The sequence below is a fragment of the Athene cunicularia genome, assembly GCF_003259725.1.
Source record: "Athene cunicularia isolate RWA chromosome 2 unlocalized genomic scaffold, athCun1 chr2_part1, whole genome shotgun sequence".
NCBI classification, from domain to species: Eukaryota; Metazoa; Chordata; class Aves; order Strigiformes; family Strigidae; genus Athene; species Athene cunicularia.
Window position 1 is genome coordinate 86950134 of NW_020799095.1, and position 24873 is coordinate 86975006.

General features: G+C 38.8%; 1 protein-coding gene across 8 annotated transcripts in view; it reads right to left on the reverse strand.

Annotated features, from left to right (window-relative positions):
- Positions 1 to 9491: 9491 nt before the first annotated feature.
- Positions 9492 to 24873, reverse strand: part of ANKS6 (ankyrin repeat and sterile alpha motif domain containing 6) — a 43479-nt gene continuing 28097 nt past the window's right edge. For 2 of the 8 annotated variants that reach the window (XM_026842192.1, XM_026842197.1), the window contains 6 exons: positions 22907 to 23096; positions 21380 to 21496; positions 19431 to 19498; positions 18056 to 18172; positions 17016 to 17112; positions 9742 to 9869 (listed from right to left, as the gene is read on the reverse strand). In XM_026842192.1, coding sequence (XP_026697993.1) covers positions 9763 to 9869; positions 17016 to 17112; positions 18056 to 18172; positions 19431 to 19498; positions 21380 to 21496; positions 22907 to 23096 — 696 coding nt within the window. In that variant the 3' untranslated portion in view covers positions 9742 to 9762. Of the gene's footprint in view, positions 10226 to 13580; positions 15418 to 17015; positions 17113 to 18055; positions 18173 to 19430; positions 19499 to 21379; positions 21497 to 22906; positions 23097 to 24873 lie in introns of all 8 variants that reach the window. The other 6 variants (XR_003397743.1, XR_003397742.1, XR_003397741.1 and 3 more) reach the window with 6 other exon arrangements.

Consider the following 24873-nt stretch of genomic DNA (forward strand, 5'->3'; position numbering starts at 1 on the left):
TCCTGTATGTAAACAGGGGGGCCGGGGCCTGGGGCGGGCGGGAGAAGCGCTGAGGGCGCCGCCGGTAATCTCACTTAATCTTTGATCATTATTATCACGGTGCTGCAGTGCGCTTTCTTGGAGCTTTTGCCGAGGGAACGTTAATTTCTGTGATTGTCAATAACCATGAATAATTCAAGACGTTGTCGTGGAGGCTGAGGTGCCCGTGATAAGGGTATCGAGAGATCAGAGGAGACTCCAACTTTTCGAATGTAAAGGGGAAACTGTTAAACTATGTCTCTGACGTGTGGTCTGCCTGTATCAGCTGGGCCTCCCGTAGTAGTTTTTGTCCAGAAAAGTCCTGAAACGCTTAACACATCCTCTCCTGTCCTGAAACGCAGCTGGAGGCAGCAGTGTGCGATGGGTGGAGCAGTGGGGTCTCTTCCCTGTTGAACCCTGCCTGTGTGAAGCTGATGGAGAGCTGCATGGTGGGGTTTTTCCACATGTCAAGCTTTCCTTTCATGGAGCTGACACAAGGTGGGAGGGAGTGGGCAGCACACTGTTCGGTAGAGGCCTTTCGTTACAAATCCATGGTATGAAGGGGCCTTGGGAGGTGTATTGCTCTAGTCCAGCTCCCTGCTCAAGACAGGGTCAACTAAGAGGTAAGAGCAGTCTGTCCAGGGCTTCATCCCCTCAGGTTTCAAAGTCCTTCAAGACTGGAGGATGTACAGTCCTATGGGCAACCTGCTGCGCTACTTGGCCATCTTCATGGTGAAAAAACATCACTGATATGCAGTCTTGTTTCAGCCTATGGTGTCTGCCTCCCGTCCTCCCACCCTGAACCCCTGAGCAGAGCCTGACTCAATCTCCTCAGTGACCTCCTTGTACAAATCAGAAACCTGCTGCCTTCACTAGCTACATAGCTGTTAGAAGGTCTCATGAAGCCCCCTTTTCTCCATGATGAACAAGTCCCATTCCCTCAGCCTCTCTTAACAAGGCGAAAGCTCTGATCCCTAACCATTTTCATGCCTTTTGCTGAACTACTCCAGTTTATCCATGCCTTTCCTACACTGTGGGTCCCAAAACTGGATGCAGTTAGGGTTTAACAAATGCTGAGTAGAGGGGTTTGTCGCTCAGCCTGCTGCTACTACAGCCTAGGATGTTGTTGTCCTTCTTTGCAGACACTCCATGCTGCTGTCTTACATCTACCAGCCCCCCCAAGTCCTTTTCCGAAGAGCGGCTCCCTCGCCACCATTCTGCCTATATTGTTGCACAGGGTTCTTCCTTCCCAGGTGCAGGACTTGGCATTTGTCCCTATTGAAATTTGTAAAGTTTCTCCACCCTGTGCAGATCTAACTGCATGACAGCTCTGTCCTTGAGCGTATCAATAGTTTGGGGTCATCTGAAAACCTGAGGAGCTAGCAATGCATCACCTCCTGCAGGTCATTGATAAAGATATTAAACAGAACAAGTCCCAGGATAGACCACTTAGGCACTCCACTTACTACTGGCTGCCAAGTAAAGCATGAACCATTAACTACTACCACCCAAGCTTGATCATTCAACTGATTTTTTTACCTGTCTAATTGTCCACTAATCCAAACTGTGGTATCTTACCTTGGATATAAGAATATTGTGAGACACAGTGTTAAAAGCCTTGCTAAAGTCAAGCTGCTTTCCTTGCATCTAGGACATTTTATCATAGAAGGCAATCGGGTTGATCAGGCAGTAAACTCAAGCTGACTCTTCCCAATCACTTTCTTCTCCCAGCTTTCATCATGAATCTTGGGAAGGAGCATGATCCAAAGCCTGAGGGATGGTGGTGTTCCTGTCTGGGCATCAACACACTTGCAAATGTTTTTATAGGCTTTTACTTTCTCATTTCAACACCCAGAAAATACTGAGCAGGTCAAAGAGCAGTTTACCACTAATGCCAATGTTAATTCTTCCTGGAGCTTTTTGCTGTCAGTGTTGGTCACTGCATAACCAGCTGAGGATGAAATATTACTAGCTGTCTATTGCTGAAGGGAAACTCTGGCAGAAAATTGATTTACTCAACATCACACAATGTGTCTGTTGTCAAGGCAGGAGCAGAACTCAGGATGTACTCCCTCCTGGTCACATATGCATCCTCAAATTCATCACATGACAACTATTGCCAAGAACTTACTCTTCCACTCAAACCCATGAGACAAATACTTTGTCCATGCAGTGACCTCAGCCTGAGGTTTTTATTGTATTATAAATATACATGTCTAATTTACAAACAAAAAAACCCAGTACAATGGTGAAGTGAGTTATCTGGATCACAACATGCACTTGGTTCTGATAACAAGCACTTATAGGGAGCAAAAGTTTATTGGGGAATGTTAAAAAAACTAGGATGACAGGCAGAAAAAAAAGGAGGTACATGAACTGAAAACAGCAAAGCTGGCAAAAATATTTTTGTTGGAAATGGAAAGTAAAAATTTCTTACTTGGTGTTCGTTGGGAAATTAAATGTGGGTGGTTTTGTTTTGATTTTAAAAAATACTACTTTTGAACAGAAATTTAGTTATACAGTTCTCATTCATGTTTTAAAACTTTCTTAAAACTTAAAATTTGAAAATGAAAATTTGAAAATTTTAAAACTTAAAATTTGAAAATGCAAAAAGCACAGGAGAGTGTCTTTCTCCTTCACTTCTTTCCTTCCTGAATCATCCTTGCTTCATCCAAGAAATCACTGGTGTGTCTTTGCCAGAAGTCTCCTTAAAGGCATGAAATGGAGAATCTAGGGTTTTGTGTGTCTGTATGGAAGTACACTAGAATCCAGCATAACATGGGGAACCATACATAGAAGGTGAAAATGGCATAATGTGGGTTTCTATCCTATCATCAGCTCTGGCTTCTGAATATGCTTTTTCTTTGGCTTTTCCAGCCTGTGAGGAAGAAGCAAGTTGCAGCAGGAAGCCAAGGATGCTTTTGTGAAATGGCTGGGCAACACTTCCTATATTGCATGTTGTCTCCAGGAGAGAAAGAAGGTTAAGTCGTGCTGTGCTTATGCACAGTTCTCCCAGATTAATTTGAAATATATACATGTACATAATGGCTAATATATGACAAGGCTATTGCTCATTTATACATAGTACACGAGGCTAAATCAGTTGGTTAGTTTTGTTCCTATATCCAGCTAAGTGAGGGGTTTTCTGGTGGGGTTATTTTCATTTTTCTTTTGCCCTCTTTGTCCTCCCATCTCTATATATGAATTGCTCTTTTTGTTGCTTTGATCCAACAGAAAAGAAAGGCAATTTAAAACAAGTTCATTATTAACATTTGTAATACTTATCAAATTACTACTTATCAGATTAGAGAGTGGCAGGGCCAACAGTGAATGACAACAGGGAGGTGAGCTCCAACAAATTAAACTGGTATCTAAGGCCACATGACAGACACATTCTTCAGCTACTTGTCTAAGAACATACCTGCAGTCTCCCTGTGTACACGTTGTGCTTACGCAGAAATGATGCAATCCCGCATGCTGGGTGGGGGGCTCCATTTCTAGATTATCTCAGCCCAGATTCTATCACAGTTCCCCACACTTAAATCCAGAGTATTTTGGATTTGGTGGAGTTACACCAGTACAAATCGGGCCAGTATTTGGCTCTTCAGTTTGTTGCTTATTTACTGTAAGGTACAAAGGGGCATTTCTTTTTTGTTAGAACTTCTCAGCAACCATATTTGATGCAAGTAGAAAACCATTATTACATATAAGCAGTGTTCTCACAAAACCCAGCATATTTACGAGTTGTCACGGGGCACCGCTGAATCTGAGACCACCACTGTCCTCTAACTGAGCAACAAATTGACAATATTAATGTTATAAGTCAATATCTTTGTCTGATTATCAAGGTTAACATTTCAGGAAGGTGCATCCCTCCTCAGGCAGAGGAAATAGGGAAGAGCTTGACTGCAAGTTATTGCTGTATGGAAAACAGCACCTGTAGCCATTGGCTTCCCTGAGAGTTGGACCAAGGTCTGCTGGCTGGCTGGCTGAATCATACTACTAGTTGGCATGACTTCATAGTCTGCTATCTGGACAAAACACAGGAAAACACCTGTGGCTGCACTAATAAAAGGCATTCTATCGTTGCAGGATTTACTGTTTCTAAGTCTAATAACTTGTTTCCTAACTGTGCATTTATTTGTATGAATTTATTTTTTTCTACTTGTCAATGTGGTGAGCACCAAGACCGATGTTAGGTCAGTCTAGGAAATATAGGGTATTGCAGTCTTCAGTATGTACTAGGTTTTTTTCTCAGAATATTCAGACCCCACCAAAGTCTCAGTATTTTAAAACAGACCCTCACCCACTTCATGATGATGCTGGGCTTGCTTGAATGCTGATAACACAGAAAAGTGTTGGCAAATTTTAGCTGGAACATGTTTGCTCACTTTGTCCAAGGAAGTGGAAGAATGACCCCAAAGTTGATGGATCACTGTGTAAGTTGCTTATTAGCAACAGGATGCCCGAAGAATGGGAACCATGAATACTATTGCTGTACAACTGAAATAATGGGATGCTTGGAATACAGCTGACAAACTACTATGAAGTTCTTTGTAAGAGGATGTTTATAAACCATCAAAGGACTAGCAGAGGTGTGTGCAGAACACATGCAGAACACCCATGGTATTATCTGATGGGGACCTGTAGATGACAAAATATCCTTGCATGGCACTCCAAGAGATGTTGTATGATATATACACGAGTCCATGGGATGCACCCACAAGTACTGAGGGAACTGTCTGGTGTCATTGCAAGGCCACTCTCAATTATCTTTGAAGGGTCGTGGTGACTGGGCAAGGTTCCTGAGGTCTGGAAGAAAGCATGTCATCTCTATCTTCAAGAATGGTAAGAAAGAAAATCCGGGAAATGAGAACCAATCAGCCTCACCTTTATTGTGGGGAATGTGATGGAGAAAATAATCCTGGAAATAACTTCCAGATATTTTAAGATGGTGCTTGGGAGTAGTCAGCATGGATTTACAAAGAGGAAATCATGTCTGACTAACTCGATAGCTTTCTACGATGACTGTCTCAGTGAATGAGAGGAGAGCAGTGGACATGGTCCCAGACAACCGGCTCCAGGTGGCCTGCTTGAGCAGGGGGTGGTGGACAAGATATCCAAAGCCCCCTTCCAGTCTCAGCCATTCTGTGAAAAGAATCTGTGGCATTGTTAAGGACTACAGTTTGTGTTCTTGACACATACACCAAACAAGCCATTAAAATGCATGATAGATGATAAACAATACCATGTATTAGGACCATCTATAAATTGGAGCTGTATGGTTGTCCCAGATGGTTGGAAAGGTGGACCTCCGCATATACCATTTAATTACCAGCACAGAGAATGATTCTTTGTGTTTTCTCTCTGTCCAAGTAAACAAATGTGAGCAATGCATTTTGAACCAAGGCTGTGATAAAAAGTGTGTGCTTTAGAGTCCTGAGCAGAAGGAAGTGAGTCCCAGGGCATTCAATATTAATTCTGACTATTCAAGAAACAGTCTAAAGGAGAAGCAGATCCTGGAAAGAAAACCAGTAATCCCAATCTAGTAAAATACTATCTGTGCTTCTACCTCTAACTTTTTTCAATTTGTTTTCTTTTTATTCCATCTTCCCCTTTTTAGGACAAACTTGCAGCAGAGAGTGACTTGGAAAAAAATCTCTATGAAGAAATATGTTGAGAATAGTTGAAATCAGGCCCACGGTGGTCAAATCCATTGCACTTTGCTGTCTGCTCTCTGTGCAAAGTGATTTTGTTCTGCAGCTTGGCAAAATGGAGATCTCTGCTCCAGCTAATTGAAGGTCACCGATTCTGTGGTGTTACAAACCATTTACTAAAAACAAGAACTCACAGCCACATATCAAGTATATGCATGAAGGCGGAGTATTTTTAGACCATTTATAAGAAGGTGTCTTGAATGGGCCTGTTTTTCTGCATTATTTACGCATTTATCACCTTCAAGAACCATGTTCCAGCACAGCACTAGCTACTCTGCTAACAGCCATGATATAGCACTCATCTTAAGGCCAGACAGACTTGCTCTGAAAGCGTTGTACATACCTGCTGATAAGAACTAAGAGGAGTAAGAAGCCAGTTATGATGCAATAGATGAAATGCTGGGAATACAGCAATCATACTTCAAAAATCTATTTACTTTTGTTTTTATGACTGTGTGTTAACTCCATCAGGTTTTGATGCAGACTGGCATGCTGTGAATGACAAGTGGCAAAAATTACTTTGAAACAATTCTTTGCTGTGACACTTTAGGGAGGACATTGCATTAACAGTTTATTTCAATAATACAAACTTCTAAGAGACTGGAAATTAAGTATTCCAGATGAGCTTTAAATACAGCGTAAGAACATAAGAAGTTTTGGGATTAATGGACAAAACCTGTTCCCACTAAATGTACCCTTGTACTGCCAAAAGAGCTTTGAAATAAAATAAAATCTAGAAGTGGCAAGTTAGAGGCTATTAGTGTCAAGAGTCAGACCAGCCAGGCAATTCTAAACTAATGTGATTTTGGTATTAAAGAAATGTTTGAATGAACTTTTATGTTCCGCTTCACTCTAGAAACCAGTTGTTCCCTTGAGAAGCTACCTGGCTTCTGAGGCATTTGCTGAAGCACAAGAAGTACAACAGATGACTGCTTGCATTATTTCCAGATAACAAAGTATATTTATTTAAAATCTGATCTTCATTAATGCTTGAAGTGTGGAAAAAAAGAAAATGAAATTCAAAGAACCTCATAAATGCTTCTTGTAAAATAAAAATGAGTACTCCTCAGCAAAATAAGACATCTTCGGTTTAACAACTACGGATTAGTCAAGTCTGTAATTCTAGACTGAATCAGAACAAGAACTGTTTCTGTACTGTTTATTTCTTTGGCAAAACCCAGAAGGTATCGCTTTTCATTATGAGGTTAGCCAACTTTAACAGAGATTTTCATTTAAACTAAAAAGGAAGATGCAGAAAATTATCAGCAAATGGGAAACAGATTTTCATCTTTGAATGTCTGTGACAAATCAGGACAGGTCAATGAAATAATGGTCTCTATCTCTGAATGGTCTCTTTGTCCAAGTGACTGCAACAAACAAACTGATCATAACCTTCACTTAGTGTCATGTCTGGCAACACTCATGGGTGCTTTGGATGCCTCAGGGCATGGAAGTGCCAGTGCATGTCTGGACAACTGAATCAAGCTCTGGTCTAGGCTGGTCAGATACTGGCTTTTGAGGCCCCCGTTGACTGTACTGACCAGGCCTCCACTGCCTACAGCTACCCATGCCAGCCCTTACACACAGACACATAAAAGTAGGAGTCGGTCTCAAACTTTCCTCCTCTCATGGCCATACAAAACAGCCATGGTAAGCAACCTGTTTTGTTTCTCCCCTTAAAATCACAGCTAAATCAGGAAGATGGAACAGATCACCTCTAAGTAAGTGCAGCAGAAGATATGAAAGGTTCCCAAACTCTAAAACCATGTTCCTGTATTAATAAAGCTCTTTAGATAGTAGGACTTGTTGGTGGGATAGCCTGAGGAAGCCTTTCTGTCTGTTGTGTAAACACAAAGAGCTTACACTTGTGCACTGGTCTGTCTCCTTTGACAGTGTTGTATTCCATTTTAAACCTCTTTGCTGCTTGTTCTTTATTGCACTTTGGCTGAAATTCCCAAATTCACAGCACTATTCATCCTCAGCCACTATGTAGCTTAGGATTTGGTAAATAAATATATCAACTAGAGGAACTGAAGACTAACTCTTCCCCATCCTAGACCAATGACTTACAGGGCCACACTCTGTGAATCTTGAATTATTTTCTGCACAGCGAGACAGATTCAGCCAGAGGAATAAAGCATGCCCCTACCTTACCCTTATAGCCTTGAGCTTCCTGCAGTCTACTGGGTAGTGCCATTCATACATATGAATTTGAATCCCTTTGATAGAATGCATCTTTCAACCTTGCAAAGTTTTCTTTCACACTGAACTATTGTTCAATGCCTTATTGGAAAGGACCTAAAAAAAAAAACCAAACCAAACAACACTCTTAACAGGAATGGCTGAAGCCTTCTCACCTTGTCCAGGTTTCCCTATTAGCAGGCTTGAGGTGGCCCTCTGCAAAGCGTACTGGATGTTTGGATTGCCACCTGTTGCATTAAAAGCACAAAACTGTACAGGGAAACTGTGCTGCCATAGGGCCCGGAGGCACTAGATCGTAGGTGAGATGTTTTGGTTCATTACAGATCACTCATTCCCAGTTACACTGACAGGGGATCTAAGGTGCCACTGAACCCTTCAGCTCAGAGGCAGCAACCATTTCCGAGTCTTAATAGGAAGCTGCAATTATGTCTCTGCTGCATTTTGAAGTGTTTTAACCAAAACTGTCCACATGTTTCTTCAGGAAAGGACAGGGCCATTAGCTCACTACTATACGGTTCACACCCAACATTTCTGTAGTTCTGTTCTGCCATGCCATCTTTAGTAGGAGCTCTTGAAGATTGTTAAAAGAAGAAATATATTTCTACCCTAAAGCTGAAATTAATACTGAAGCATAAGGAGTGATTTTCTTGGGCATAAGACATGTTGGAAACAAAATACCACGCTAAATGATGATAGTGTTGCAAGTTTGTTGACAGATGTGCACTGAAAAAGAAAAATGGAACAAAAATTATTTTGCACATGGCTATACTATGAACACCTGAAATGTTAACATGACCACCAGGGACCTCAGGGTACTCACAGGTTCTGATTGCCTTAATCAGCTCATAACCATCTGTTTTTTTTCTGCAATATCCCCCTATAACCTCTTCTCCTCTTCCTCTTAGGGGTTTAGCTACCTGTGTTCAAGGTCAGCTCTGATAGGGCACAGCTGCACAACCTGGTACAGCAGCTCAGCTGCTCTGCTGTTTATGGTCAGCAACTTGGAGCAGTACCTCAGATGGCCAACCAACGAAGCCGTCACAGAACCAGCTGACACACCCAGAAGCAGCTGGGAGACAGCAGGGGCATCGCTGCTTTCACGGCTGCTGTTATCCCTGGCTATCACTATACGATCATCCCTGGTTTTGCTAAACTCCACTAAAACCAGTATGGGTGGATAAATGTAGAATCTTTAGTTCTGTACATGAGTAATTACTTGAAATCACATCTCTGCATTGCAGCTCCAAGATGTTCTTGACTTTACCTGCATTAGTACTCCCAGACTCACACTGAATTCAACCAGTGGCAAAGTTATGTATTTGCGAGTCTTCAGAAAGGATAAATATAGCGTCAGAGGCTTCTGCTGGCTTCTGCTTTAACTGCTCAACAAAAATTTGTATTTACTAAGCAGAAAATTATTTCCACTCATAATTAGTATAACTAATCCTTTCAAAATTATTACAAAAATCAAGTTATAAAAATGTATTTTAAGGATCTGCTAGTGTTACTGTTCAAAAACCCCAGCCAATATCAGTTAAATGGTTTTATTCTCAAAACAATTGATCAGCAATATAAAATATTTTAACACTATTTCTGTTTAAATATCAGTGACAGATTATGCATTTTCTTAAATAAAGTGCTGTTTTTACAAATAGGTATTTTATATTTACTTTTACTGCTGTTCTAACTTCTTAATATTGAATAGATAAAGTGTATTTTGGTTAATGAAGAATGCAGCATTACTTTTCCTTTATATTCCTTCTCATGAAACCACTACATTTTCGATTTGGACTCCTTTATCTGCATCCAGTCAATAGAGGCATATTCAGTTTATATATTTCCCCATGTAGAAGCTCTCATAATTCATGGTGGTTTTCATGCCTTCTTCCATGCTTCTGTTGTTCTTGACTATGCCTCCTATGGGTTCTTCATCTATGGGCAAGTGTAGAATGAAAACATGAATCTTCTTATATCATCATTCATTCTACCTGCTCTTCTGACTTTGTTCTTCTCAAATGCAGACCACTGATACCTTGAACAATTCAACACTTGAGCTACAAAAGCAAGCTCTTTATTTTCTTTTATTCTTTGTGGGATTCGAATTTTAAATACATTATTGCAAAGTCCTATAAAGGTGTAGTTAGGGCTAACTTTTCAAATTTTCATTTGTACACTTGAATTTACTCAGCCAGGTGCCAAACTTCACCATAAGAAAAAAAAAATCTTTTCTTCCAGTAGCTATCTTTTAGGAGAAGCAGCTTCTTGTGGTTTTATAGAGCAGCCAGCAGCTGTAAAAGAAAAAAAAAAATCCGTAAAACTAAAACCAGCAAGACTTACAGCTTTAAAGACGACAAAGTAATTACACAACTACCAGAAACAGGCTCGCATTTCCCAGTATCTTTATACCAGACTCAACAATTTGACCCTGTAATTCATTTTACTCATCTCCTGTACAGAGAGGTATGAAAAGTCAGTCACTTGTGAAAAGGTCATCTACTGCCACAAACCTTTCCAGTACCTCTCTCTTCTCAGTGTGCACCTTTCCAGCAAGTGGCTACCCGAACCCTGTATGATTTTTACTTGCAAGTCTATATTGGTTTTGCTCCTATTTTTACTTTTCACTCTACAATCTCTGTAACTCCCTCCTCTGGATAATTTCCATTTGGTATTTTTCACTCTGAATCCAAAAGGGGAAAGTAAATATACAAACAACTCCCCACTCTCTTCCACTTTATTCTGTCATATCTTTTAAAATATGTACATACGTATCTGCATATAGGTAAGTGTAAGTATGTATCAATATTCAACATACTATATGTAGACAGAAACTGCAAGACCATAATTTCTGCAAAGAATTATGGATTGAATGGCATCACATTCTTTTTTGCACCGCAGGCATAGTTACTCTTCATTTAATTTGTATCTGGAGAATATTCAGTTAATTCTTTTGATATCTCTATCTTCCCTTTGTTCAGTGGCCCTGCTAGATGTTGGGGTGTTCTCTACCCACCTGTTGTAAGAGAAGTGTTACGTTTAGGTGGGGGAGAGCTAGATGTCTATACTGAGACCATCAATCAGTATCTTCTTTTTCATTTGAGCATTTCAATAAACTTGATATTAGAAGATAAACTAATCTAACTGGCAGTTACTTTTATGTCCTACAAATCTTTTTTTCATAATGAGGTTAAGAAATGCCCTAGTAGAGAAAAAGAAGATTGTGTCCTTCAGAGTATAAACCTTGGATGCTCTTTTGCTTTTTTCATGTAATTTTTGTAGAAATAGCAAATTCTGTTACAAGCCCCAGACTTGGGCAAGGGAACTCTGTGAACTGTTTCCATTTTTTATCACAGATCTGAAATGTAACACTTCCTTACATATGTATTGTAACTAGCATATGGGATTTTATTTCTACTCTTCTGGAATAAATAATTTCAGCTGGTTTGCTCCTTTTTTTTCCATAATCCACATGAATTTTTTTTAGCTTTTTATTTTGGATTTGGCAAGTCTGTGTTGACATGCAGCTCTCCTTCCTTTGGCCTAATTTCTTTAATTTAACTTGCAACTTCCAAATCTGTTCAACCCCTTAATTATCCACTTGATGACTGCATGACTCTTGACACCCACCCCTCTTCCTCAAAAAACCCCCCTAAACAATTAGTCCTGGCAATTAGGCATTCAAAAAGTCTGATTTTCTACCAGAATCATGTAAGCAAAAGTCATCACAAACTACAAACAAACATTTCTGGGGGTAATATAATTTTTTTAATTCAGTTTCCCCAGAAAACTAGACTTCATGGTGCCACTTGCTGTTTTCACTGAAGTTGGAGCACAGACAAAAGGAGGAGCGTTTTGTTCCTTGGAGCAGTCATCTTGCCTCATGCCTCCACGGGCTGGTCATCTGCTCTAAATTTAAATGGTGAAGCCACAAGCTAATTCTGTGTTTGTTTGACACAGTTCAGTGGGTTATAAGGAAGCAGTATCTTCCTAGTAGTTTCTCTTATCAAGGACAGGGTGATTAGCATGCATTGGCAATTTTCCAAGTCATAATTTTTTCCCTTGAAATCTACCAAAGTGTCAAAAAGCTCCATAACATTTACTCATAGAATTAATTAATTTCAGCAGAATTTTCTGAAGGTCACCAATTCATTTCCATTAAAAAAAAAAAAAAAAAAGAGATGGAGGCAACACTCTCCATGCAAGTACTCTTTGACTATTCAGAACAGGGACAAGAACGATGGTGCCCCCGAACCTAATGGCTTACAGGTCCAGTAACCACTGAATTATTTATACTGCAGTTATGGCAGTCATCTGCCTTATGCAGTTCAGGCAAGGACTGGAATATGGAGCTCCCACAGCCTAACCTAGTGTCACTAGCATGGGGTGGGGAAGAAGTGGTTTCAGTATCCTTCTGAGAGAAAGGAAATATATGTCAAAGCCTGTTGTTTTCTGTATAGCAGAATCATCTCACTTCCAGCCCCAGGGATGACATAGCAACTGACGTACAAAGGAACCTTTCCCCCGACAGTGAGCTTTATTAGAATAGAAATTGCTCATCTGCCAAAACCCAACAGTCAACAACTTTTCTACAAGTTCTTGTAGTGAGTATCACAGCGAGTTCAGAAGCAATGACCTCAGCAGGAGGTGCTCAACCAGAAGTAAGCTGAGGACACAAGCCAGCAAGGGATTTGGAACTTCCAAAAAAAACATCCAGAAGAAACTGTAGTATCTTCCTGAAACAAGCCTGTTGTTTGAAATTAGTTATACCATCAATCCTCTGCTTCTGAAGGTCTTGCTTTTACTTTTTTTTGGTCTCTCATTGTTTTCCTTCTACTGCATTCCTTGGAAGTATAAATGTAGGTAACTCTACAGTTCTCTGTTCTAGAAACACTCATCTAGATGTTTTTCTGTTGCTGTTGCCCACCACCTCATACCAGGTTTGATGAGCAGAATCACTCCTGACCCAGCTCCTGGCAGCAGGGGAGGGACTGAGCCTGGGCAGTGAAGATTGGGGCATTTTGGGTGAACTGAAGCTAAGTGGGCATTGGAGCTACGGATGGGGAAGGGTGTAGAAGCTGTAGACATTCACAGGCTTGGTGATGGCAGTCAGCCCACAGACCTCCCACAGTTATAAGCTACATTTCCAGAAAGTGAGAATATTTTCTCCCTGCTTTTCAATTTCTGAGTCTTATGAATATATTTGGATTGTACTTCATTATCTTCTACACACCTACAGGCTGGAAACTTCGTAAAAGCAGAGCTACACTGGCAGCCACTCCATCTGAAGGTACTGAGCTTTTGAAATGACTCAAAATACTGAGGAAATCACAGTGATTGGTGTGAAAACAGTGATACTGACACAGCTGGAAGACCAGGATATTTTACTATCCTGCGAACTACATCTACCTTTCTAAAAAGGCAAATCATGAAGTGGCTTTCTTGCTAATGGTGTCCAGACAAGCTCCTAGGAAGAGCTGCAGAGAAACCAGTGGTTGTGGACTGTGCAAAAAGCATAAAAATTTCACATATTACTTCTCAAACACATCACAGGAGGCAGTCAGTTACAGATGCCACGATGCCAATCAACGACTAGACTGTAAGGAGCTAGAGAAGTAAGTTCACATTGAAAAAACTAAATGTATTCACCAAGGAAAAGCTTGGGAAGGTTCACATTTCAGAAGCCTTCTTTATGTGGGAGTCCAAGGTATCTTAACCTGAAGTATTGGTAAAAAAGGTAATGAAACAAATACACAAAGCAAATAATAACAAATTGCTAGACCAGATTTCAGAGGAACACAAGGATTAAGCAGTTGAACTGCTGAATACAGAGCACAGGTTCTTGTTTAAATTGCACAAAACTGAGAAGTTTTTTTAAATGATAGGTTTTTTTAATAGTTCAAGAGGAGATCCAGGGAAACACAGACCAGCAAGATGGCCAGTAATACCAAGCAGATTAGCATAAACTATAACATAGAACAGGAAATGTTATGGAGAACAATCAAAAAGGGATTTGTAAAGTCTTGCCTCACTGACCTACTTGAAGGTGCCAACAGTCTTGTAGAAAAAGGAGGTCCACTTGATGCCTGATTTTTTACAAGGCATTTCACAAGGTCCAAGGCTGGGTCTTAAGACAGTAAGGAACCCACAGGGTAAAAAGTTTCTTGTGTGGATAAATAACCAGTTAGGAAGGCAGTGATTTTTTTCTATGGTAAAGAGATTCACACCACTAGCACTTCATAGGGATCTGCATGAGGACTCAAGATATTTGATATGTGATTTTGAAAGTGAGTGAAGTGACAAACTTATCCTAAGTTATCCACGTAAATAAAGAGAAAGGCAAACAGAAGACTGTCGATAGGATTTTAGGAGACATCAGTGCCCAAAAAATAAGAAGTCAGACAAAATTTGATGAAGATAAATATGAAGTAAGGCATATAAAAAAACCCCAAACAAACGTATGAGTGGTTATATAAAATTATAGGCTCTGAGCTTGAATTCAGCAGATGAGCTGGGTAGTAGATGAGAGGTCATTCCAATTAATAAAAAGCAGAGTACCAGAAATAACTATGAAAGGGCAAGAGAACTGAAAATAGCGAACCCAACTAAAAAACTCTGTTGTGCAAATCCACAGTATGCCTTCATCTTGAATACTGTATGCGAGGCTGGTATCTCTAAGTCTGAAAGGATACAGTAGGAATGGAGAAGATATCAGAAAAACTATAGTATAGAGAATGATTAAGCAGCCTGTAAGTCTGCCTGGAAAAAGCATGACTGAGGAAGAGTATCACAGGTATCTGTAAAATTATCATGGAGGCAGTGAAGAGGAAAAAACTGTCCACCATATCTTCTGATCCAGTAGGATGAAGCAAAAGAAGTCAGGACATGGTAAGTACACAGCTAATGAAAGCAAGCAGCTCTTCACCAGCTGAAGAAGCTGAAAACAACTGTATGGACTTAGGATCTGACTTGGTACAGCTCCTCTTAGGCTCCAAAGTATTACACATTCCTGGAAAAATTTCTTCAAATTCCAGAGACTGCATAAGGGTCTCACTGCTACATTTTACAATAAAAAGCAGCTTACCTGGAGCAGAAACTTCTTTTATCTACATGTTCTCTCCCTCTTCCTTCTCCTTCTCTAGAACTTAGTGCTTCTGTTGCTGTTCCACAGCCAAATCTATTTCACAGAGCTCTCACACACAAAACCCCAAAAAGCTAAATCTCTGATGGCAGCCCCCTTGCAGGTCAGCAGCTGGTCAGCAAGAGCAACTGTTGCTTCATTCTTACAAAGGGATGTTCTCCCCAACTCTGTGCCACCATTACTGTCTTTTGCTGTCTTCAAGACACTTTTAAGGTCAGTGATTACTCGCAGCAAATTGCTTGGAGACACATTACATCTATATGCTGCTCCAGTTCTTCAGTAATTCCAGTTCATTACACCACATTATCAAATCCCAAAGAGTAGCTTCTGCTCACCTAGTAGTCCCTACAGAAGAGGCCCTTCAAGTCTGGGACGTTATCAGGAGACATCCTTAAGCTCCCCACACACTGACTACTCTGAAAATGGGAAGTAAGCTGCACAGTCCATACAGTGACACCTGACAGTGGCTTTCAGCCAAGCAGACTATACAGAATACAGAAAGTAGCCCACATCGCCTAACTACCCCAGCAATGTCCAGTTTTCACCAAGACAGCAGTGGGACTACAGTTAGCATTTGCTTTCACATATCTAGTGATTTTCAGCTGACTGAGACTGGAACAACCGGAACTCGCTCATTACTAAGGCCTCCTAAAGCATACAATACCAGCCACTAAACAAATGAAATTATTTTGTGAGTGGGTGCAAGCAGCAAATAGGCAACCGAAAAAGAGTAAGAGGCACTTCAACATGGTGAATTTTTTGAAGCCATTCAGCGGCTTTCATGTCCCTCCTAAAACATGGATCCAGAAATACATGTATAAATAGATTTTGCCCCACTCCTTAACCTTGAGTAATAGATGCATCTCTGCCTTTGGTTCAGGTAGCTTGCAGGACAGAGATTTGTAACTTTTATATCTAGGGTTGATGGTAGCAAATGTATTCATGTGTTAATGTCAGCACCTTTCTGTACATTTTGAATATAGATAGTACGTTTTCAAAGGCAGTTTCTCCAGCAATGGCTAGCAGTTAACACTGGTGGTTGGAACAGGTGTGTTCCAGAGAAACTGGCTACAGGCAATCATACAAAAATATTACCTATACAAAATAAATAAATAAATGCATACATACATAAATACATAATTAACATAGCTTTCTAAGCCAGTATACTAAATGGTAAACCTTGAATATCTTTAATCTACTTGATCACACTAAAGAAATTTGTCTCCTATAAAAAGTATGCAGAAGTAAATTATGTACCATACAGAAACATGAATGCTGCAAGCACTGGCAGTCCCCAGGCCCAGGGGTCTCCTCATCTTTACTTTTAGGTTTAGGCTGTACTGTGACTCTACATAGGCAAAGACAAATGTCTTCTTCACAGGTTTGGCTGGACTATATCTTAGACTGGGTATTATGAAGCATTTCTTTCCAGAACGGGTTGTTAGACGTTGGAATGGGCTGCCCAGGGAGGTGGTGGAGTCCCTATCCCTGGAGGTGTTTAAGAGTTGGGTTGACATAGGGCTGAGGGATCTGGTGTAGTTGGGAACTGTCAGTGTGAGGTTAATGGTTGGACTGGATGATCTTCAAGGTCTTTTCCAACCTAAATGATTCTGTGAAATGCACCTCCCACTGCTACTATACATATATACATACATACACGCTATATACAGTATACCGTTTGCTATACTTGCATCTATTTTCTGTATTAGTAACATGTAACAAAAATCTTATGCTTATTCCAGATAGTACTGAACTACATATAAAAATCTTAGAGATATCTCTACCTTTTTACCTTGAAATCTTCTCTACAGTCTCAGCAAAAGACACAAATACACATCAATCGTTAACCGAGAACGAAGTAACTGTTTGTCACATTCTGTCTTCTAACCAGTATTAATTAAAAGTATCCATATATTTTTCAATTAATTTCAGGTGCTACTTACACTGGGAATGTCCTGGAGGTCGTGTGTTACTAACACTACTCTCAAAGGAAGAGTGGAAGTTGTGTATAGTTTCTTGTAAAATCTGCCTCTCTCGTCCCTGTAAAAGCACAATAAATTAAAATAAGGTATTCATAAATTTCTGTTTAAAAAATGAATTTATTAAGAGTTCACAAAAAAATGTGTAAGTATATGTATCTATGTCCAGAGAGTCACAGTGTACTATTAGGAATAGTAACAAATCCTTTCCTCCCAGACGTGTAGAAAACCCTGTAGTAATTTTTTCTTGAAACTACCAGACAGCAATAGAAACATTTTCACTATTTTCTTGATAGCTTTATAGCATGGAGCATCATCCACTTCCCCTAACTTTTATCCTCATCACTTGCTGCTGTTGATCTTAACTTGGGGAAAATTGTGTTTTGTTTATCCAAGCTTCCAGTATCAAAGAGAGACTGTACCTCAGAACTGAAAAAGCAGCTAAGTGTCAGCATGCCTAATTAAAGAGATGCTCCAGTCCATAATCCTTCTGACAAGAACACTGCTTACTGTATGCCACTCTTAGCAAATTTGTTTCTGTCAATATAAAAATAAAAGGCAATGAAACCGTAAGTAATGAGAGAAGTGCTATTTACCTAATAACAGAGAAATAAAAAACTGTTGGGCAAAAGAAAGGAGATCTTTCCTTTTACATTATATTCTCTAGCCGGACTAGAGCTGCCAGATTATTCTTTTTAGCATCACTGAAATCAATATTCAGTAACTGCAATACTGCCAATGTTTATGTTACCAGCAGCTTCTGTTGTAATTTCCAATACTCTTAAAAGAGCTGTACAGTCACTGAACTAGGAAAGAGTTAACAAAAGAACAGGACTTACCACAAAGGAAGATATTTTTCACTAATCAAATACATTAAGTATTTTGTTTGGAAAACATTCATTTGGCTTTTCTAACCAACATCTACAACTGAGTTTTGAAATGTATGTTGAATTAACAATATAAGCAAACCCCGAATTTACTCAGTACTGTACTTCAAAATGTACCTTTCCTGCATTCAGTTCAGAAATAGCTGCCAAAATTTGCTGTCTTGATCCATCGGTTTTAATACCCAGCTCTTTCAGATCACCATCAGTAAGTGTAAGGAAGGCTTCCATATCCACCTACATACAAAAAAACGAAAATAAAGACAAAACAAATTTACCTAGGCAAAGATTCACATTAAAAGTGTTTGTTGGTTTGGGTTTTTTTAACTGTATATACTTACTGTAAATATTATGCACACAAAAATTTTTAATGAATTACCAGCACCAAATGGTACCCACTTTACTATTCTGTTGTCAGGTTTTAAATCTGCTGTTAATAATTCAATTAATGATAATAGTATATTTAAAATATTAATGATTTTTTTTTTTCAAATGCTATAAATTATATACTCTCCATAAAAATTCCTCTACTTACAGTAGCAACTAGCTGAATAAGACTAAGATTTTTCTCTATTCTTTTCTCCACACCCCTCCATACCCCTCCCGCCCCAGTATTTTGGGAATTTCAGAATATCACATGTACTTTTCCAGTTCATATATCAGTTTTTATTATATGAACACATCCAGAAAGCTGCGATATGAACAAACATTTAAAACTTTGTTTATTGATACAACCTTTGCGCAGAGCGTATTAATTTCTACAAATGCTCCCTTCCCTATCATGTAGGGAAACAATAATAAGCGCAGCGTATTGTGATGCAGCTAAATAATCTGGGTTTATGGTATCGAATCTTGAACTCTGCAGCAATGTGAATTTACTGTATGTCCATTCACTACCCTCTGCCTTTGGCCAAACAAACACACAATTATTGCTCACATCTAATGGTGTCTTAAACATTGTAATTAATTAATTTTACTCATTCTTCCTTTCATTGCATCCTTCAGGCAAGTCACTGCCACAGGCCTCATCTACAGTGATGCTCAGATTCCCCAATTTAATTCTCCTGTTGCTTATTCATAATGGATAATGAAGAGAAAGCAGCCATCTCAGTGACACACCCTGCTGTTCTCCATCTGCAAATGATGTTCCAGCTGTGATTCCAGGGATGATACAGCATGTCCTTATAAACTGTTTAGCCATATTGAATGTAGACATATATAGAAAAAGCAGAGTGTAAAAACAGAGAGGGGGAAAAAAGTCTGAAGCACCTATCTGTGTTAAAATTGTAGATTCAGTGTAAAAAACACTGATATTTGCAGTGTCCTGGAGGATGCCATGAATACCACTTGGTCCATATTTCAAGGTCCTCTCTGCAATCGGAAATGGTAGTAAAAGTTTAAATTTGAGATTCTGGATCACAATTCTGATACAATGTGTGTTGCACCTTACTTTTCCTAAAAGAGTAAAAAAATAAATCTTTTAAAAAAGGCATACCTCTTGTTCTTCAAAAATAGGTTGATATTTCTCAAGTGACAATTTTTTAAGGATGCCAGTCAGCTCATCTGTAATAATAGAAAAGAAAACAGAAACACCCCCATAGATCAGGAAGGATTTTAGTGATCTCGGCATTGTTAACTGCTGAAAAGATATATTAAAACATATATTCTACTCAGTGATATATGATAACAAAACCCAATCACATTTATTCTGCATCAGAAATTAAAATATTGGTTTACTGTGTTCTCACCTACTTCCGTATACTGTAATTCCATCTAATCTTACTTGCTAGAATAAAACCTTTCTGTTGTACTGCCCTTTCTTCCTCATTAAAAGGATTTAAAAAAACCAAACCACTAGAGGACATCTTAGACACTTCAATGCCTAAAATGCAGGTGCTTGGCCCCAGAAGGTTGACCCAGATCATGAAGGTTAGATCACGAAGCTCCTCAAGCAGGCAATGAACTGAATGGCGTATTTTCATCTCATGATCCAGGAAAGCAAAATTAGAGCAAGCAATCACCCAGTTGCTTATTCAAAGCACTGATACAACAGGGTACATATCTCAACCTCTTCTCCTTAAGTGCTTGACATCCAGGCGTCTTGACCAGATGAAGTACAGCTAACATGAAACCTGGGCAGAACTTGTTTCATAAGCTTACCTTCCAAGACTAACAACACTGGATATTGGGTTTCCTCCCAAAGCCTAAGGAAATTAAAAGTTGGATGACCTGATAGTGACTCTTCCCACACACTTAAAATGTGATTAGCCACTTAAAAAGCGTAAATGCAGGTTTAGAATAACCTGCAATTACCCCTCTTAATTACATGCTACCTCTCTCAACTAAGGATTCTGTTTATTTTTATTGCTTTACTGTCACAAGTGACTGATTTTAATTTTGCCCCTAGAAGTACCAGAATGGTCAGTTAAACGAAGGAGTCAAAGTCAGAATGAAGAACATGAATTATTACACTACATAACCAAATTCTATTTGGTATTCCCCATATAAACTCACTTTCATTGTAAAGACATCACTATTCCATTCCCAAACATACTTTGCTTTTATTTATTTCACTTCCTTGTCTTTTGACTGTCCTGTTTCTTTCATCATCAATAGAAACATAAAAGAGAATCTCACTCTAAGCTTCTCAAAAGACATCAAGTATCTTGAGATGGACACACTTTTTTATGCACCATTTTGGAAGCCTCCTTCTTTATATAGAAGAGACCACAGAAAACTGAAGTGAAAAATTCTAGTTGAGTCTTATTTTCTGCTAGAGTTTTGTTTTTTACCTCAAGGCCAATTAATCTGTTATGCTTAACGTGATCTGTAAAGGATGGCACAGTTTCAGGATGAAAGTTTTAGTACCCTAACTGATGTTAATCCATGGGAAAAGGCAACCAGTTTTAGAAATATGGCATGGGAACTTCTCCATTAGTTTGATGGAAAATACCGTCTTAGAGAAAGAAAATAAAAGTTTCATTAGAAGTCCTTAGATATATTATTAACCTTTTTTTCTTTTAGGTTGTTAGTTAGCCTTCTCATTTTTCATCACACTGGTGTGCTTGAATTACAGGTTGTGATATGGGAAGAAACTTCCAGGGTCTCTAAGCCCAGAGCCTTGCTGTCATAAACAACATCTAACACTTTTCACACAGACACAATACTTTCAGCTGGAGGCCTTTCAAGTTTTCGTTTCCTCTTTCTCTCTTCCAGTTCCTGTATTACACATTAAGTTTAAACAAAATCTGAAACCTCTCAGTTTTACAACTCTTGCATAACATACTGTTTCTCCTTTGTTTTTTCACTGTCTTTTTCTTCCCTCTACTCGCATCTTGTCTCCTTACCTACATCCCTGGAGAAAACAAAGGTTCTCAGAGCTCTTACTACTTCTGCCACATTACTCCTATTTAGCATCTCTGTGTAGTAGTAGGGGAAGATTACCTTTCTCCAAGTTTTCTGAGCCTCCTTTTACTCTCACGTGGTTTCGTCTTTCAGGATTCTCTACATCACTGGCTCTCAGAATAGGGACAAGCTGTTGATGGTCCACCAAGTGGTTGCCTAAAAAGAAATCATGCATACCTCTGAACCTTGTTGTCTACTGCTCCTTCACATTTCAGTGCAAATCAATCTTCTAATTCATTTAAGTTTACCTGAAAGACAAGTTAACGTTGGAGGTCTTCTGTACTTATTCTCATTACTGCTGGGCCTATGAGCATTTGTATTACTGCTGCTAATTCAAAAGTAAGAGATGCCCTTGAATTAAAGGACCACTAAACTATGAAAGATTACAAGCACAATGAACCCAGAACTACTTAGGTTTCTGACAACCTATCCCTCTGCTACAGAGGAAACTCACTGTCCCATGACACCAGTGGTGCAGTCACAAAGCCCAGCTTCACCAGGTGAGATGAGAACAGCTGATAGCTTGGGGAATTCCCCTTGTTATCCAACAGGAAGTTCTCTTCCTTTTATATATTTCTAAACTGACAACTCTTACATTATCAAGCCATCACTGTAAAATGGCGCTAAGTAAAATATAAAAGGATTTTCTCCAACAGTCAGTACAGCTATATAACAGCTAAGACATAGTAAGAGGACAGAAAGTGGGTCAAATATCACCTCTCTTTAGTGTCAAATGGAAATACAGTGTCAATGGACAAAGTTAGCATAAATGAAAATAAACCAAAATCAATAGACACTAAAAAAAAAACAAACCAGTATGAAGTGCCTCTTGCAGAAACCAGATAAAAGATGCCTTTATGTCTTACTTAAAAGACTGAGTCATGGTTTTTTTTTTTTACTTAGAGATATTTACAGAAAAACAGTAATTGATACCCTCTTTCTAATGTAGTAACATGACTTCTTAAAATAAAGTGCTGTAATTTAGACCTAAAAGTTCAACTTAAAAGACAGTAATCTTATTGGAAAAGTAGTAACACTATCATCATTTTTTATGACCTAAAGTTGAAAATAAGGTCAAAATAAGGCTATTTTTGCAATTATTAAAAAAAAAAATAAAATAAACCTCTTAAAAATCAATTGCATGTAGCTGTGACTTGCTATGAATCAAAATTGTGTTTCTGTAGTGATTTGCTTCATTGCATTTATTAAAAAAAAAAAAAGTATTTTTGAATGTGGAGAAACTGTGTTTTCTAGAATCAGCAAAGGCTGAAAAACAGGATTTAAGCCAGAAAGGGGGCAAGGAAGGACGCCACGTAAGAGTAGCCTACTGACATGCTGTATGCTAGCTTTGACCCTCTAAATGGAAGGGATCACAGCTTTTGGGAGATAAAATAGTCAGTTACTGCAGGAATGCCAATCTCACAGTTAGAAACACCATAGTATTTTTTCTAGAAAGAAAAAAGTTCTAATTCTCATGCAGATACACACTAGTCCAGAACAGTTATATCTTTAAACACTCTGTGCTCTTGATAAATGAATCTCTCTTAATTACAGTGACCTACTCACCATCTTCTGTAATAGTACCACTGCTGGAACCATTGCTCTTGGCCTGTCTGTGAGAAGAAGAGAGAGAGGACTCTGTGTTGTGAACCTTAGGAGACGGGGAGGGTGATGGGGAAGGTGTGAGAGTTGGTGAAGTGCTTTTAGATGTAGATGAAGTCCCAGATGGAGGTCTTTTGTTCATCTCTGGTTTTTGCTGTAGTTAATGATACAATCATTTCAGTTTATAAAAAAAGTGTTTACCTATATATGATGCTTCAATATTATTTAAGTTGCATATAATTTCTGCAGAGCATGCAGTCAAAACTAGAAGCTTCTGTGTAATTCATATTGAAATAACTGAAGCAATACTGATTTATCCCAGGTGAGAGTCTGTCCCCTCAAATTCATCAAGAAAAATACATTTATTCATTTATTCATGCAGTAATTTTGAATAAAATTGTTTCTATAATTTTATATACAAGCACTACAATTTTTTTTTATAAAAGCTGAAATTAACTCTGAAAACAGGTATTTTCATTCAGAGAATTAAATAAATCAAACCTCAATTAAAGCTTTTTGAAGTATATCAGATGCTTATTTATTTAAAGTAGCACTTCATGCTGGATTAAGCAGAAATATGTAGCAAACAAACTAAGTTTCGGATGCATTTAAACCCCTTGCTGCACCAGAAATTTCCAGTCAATCCTTAAACTTGTTATTACCTAACATGAGTCAAATGATTCAAATTTATTAAATAGTTTGCAAATACTGAATCCATTTAGAGGCATGGAAAACAAGAAAATAGACAAATTAAAATGAAGAATATGCATCTATGCCTATCAGTCTTTTCCAAAACAAGTTAATGTACACCATCTCCTAAATTCCTCAAGCTATGTATGACTTCACATATTTTGATGTTTGCATTATATGACCTAAAAAGAAGCCTTAGGTGATTTTCTCCTGTATTCAGAGTTTAACTTAAAATACCTTTTGTCAGTCACACTGCTACAAGAAAAACATAAGAAAAAATTTGAGCCAAGACGGGAGAATGACAGTGGCTCCTGTCTCTCTGCAACTTTGCGACTGTGCTATGGCATAAATGGAACTTTTCTAGTTAATGAAAGAGATGCAGATTAAAAAGACAGAACTGATTTAAGTGGTAACATTCTTCCATTACTCTGTCTTATGCCGGAACGTACTACCTCCTTAGTCCTGCACTGAACTGATTAGAAGACACAAGTTTGAGAGGTCCCTGAAGAGCACTGTAAGCTCTTTTCTTTTTTTGTCCCAGATTTCCCTGTACTGTTATTGGCCAATTGTTTTTCAGAACGGTCTTCCCTCTCTAGTGCATTGTCTGCATTTATGTAAACTATATCACCCTGTAAACTGTTACTTAGTTTTAACTTTCCTTTTTTTAAAGCTTGTACAATCCCACCCCTCATGGATAACTTTTGCAAAATTGATCAGTGTAACATCTCTGCATTTAAGGTCAGCTATTTCCATGTTTAGACAGCACACTCTTAATCGGAGGGCACAAGCATTTCCACAATGGATATGGACATTAAATTTTCAGCATATATGTTGTTGATTACAACAACAAAGCAGGCTGTTTAAGCTTTTGCAGCCAATGTGGATCCATACCTGATTCTGTACTCTCAACAAACACTGATGTCCCAAAAATTGCCTCAGACATGTGATACATGAACATCTATAGTGAAATCCACACTGATTACATGTTTTGTTATTTGTAAATAGACTGAAATTCATCTCAACATCTAAGCAAAGAGCACTGAAAGAACTGTTGCCTTTTCAACATACTGGCATTATTTTTATTTAAAAATCTTTTCAACGGTATGATGAACTGAGTTCCTAGAAATGATCTGTAGGGCACTGCACGTCACTACTTCTTTATCCCCTAATGTCTTTCACTGTGCGTGGCAATAATAGTTAAACTTTGCAGTGGCAGCACTGTTGTAACAACAGGCCCCAAG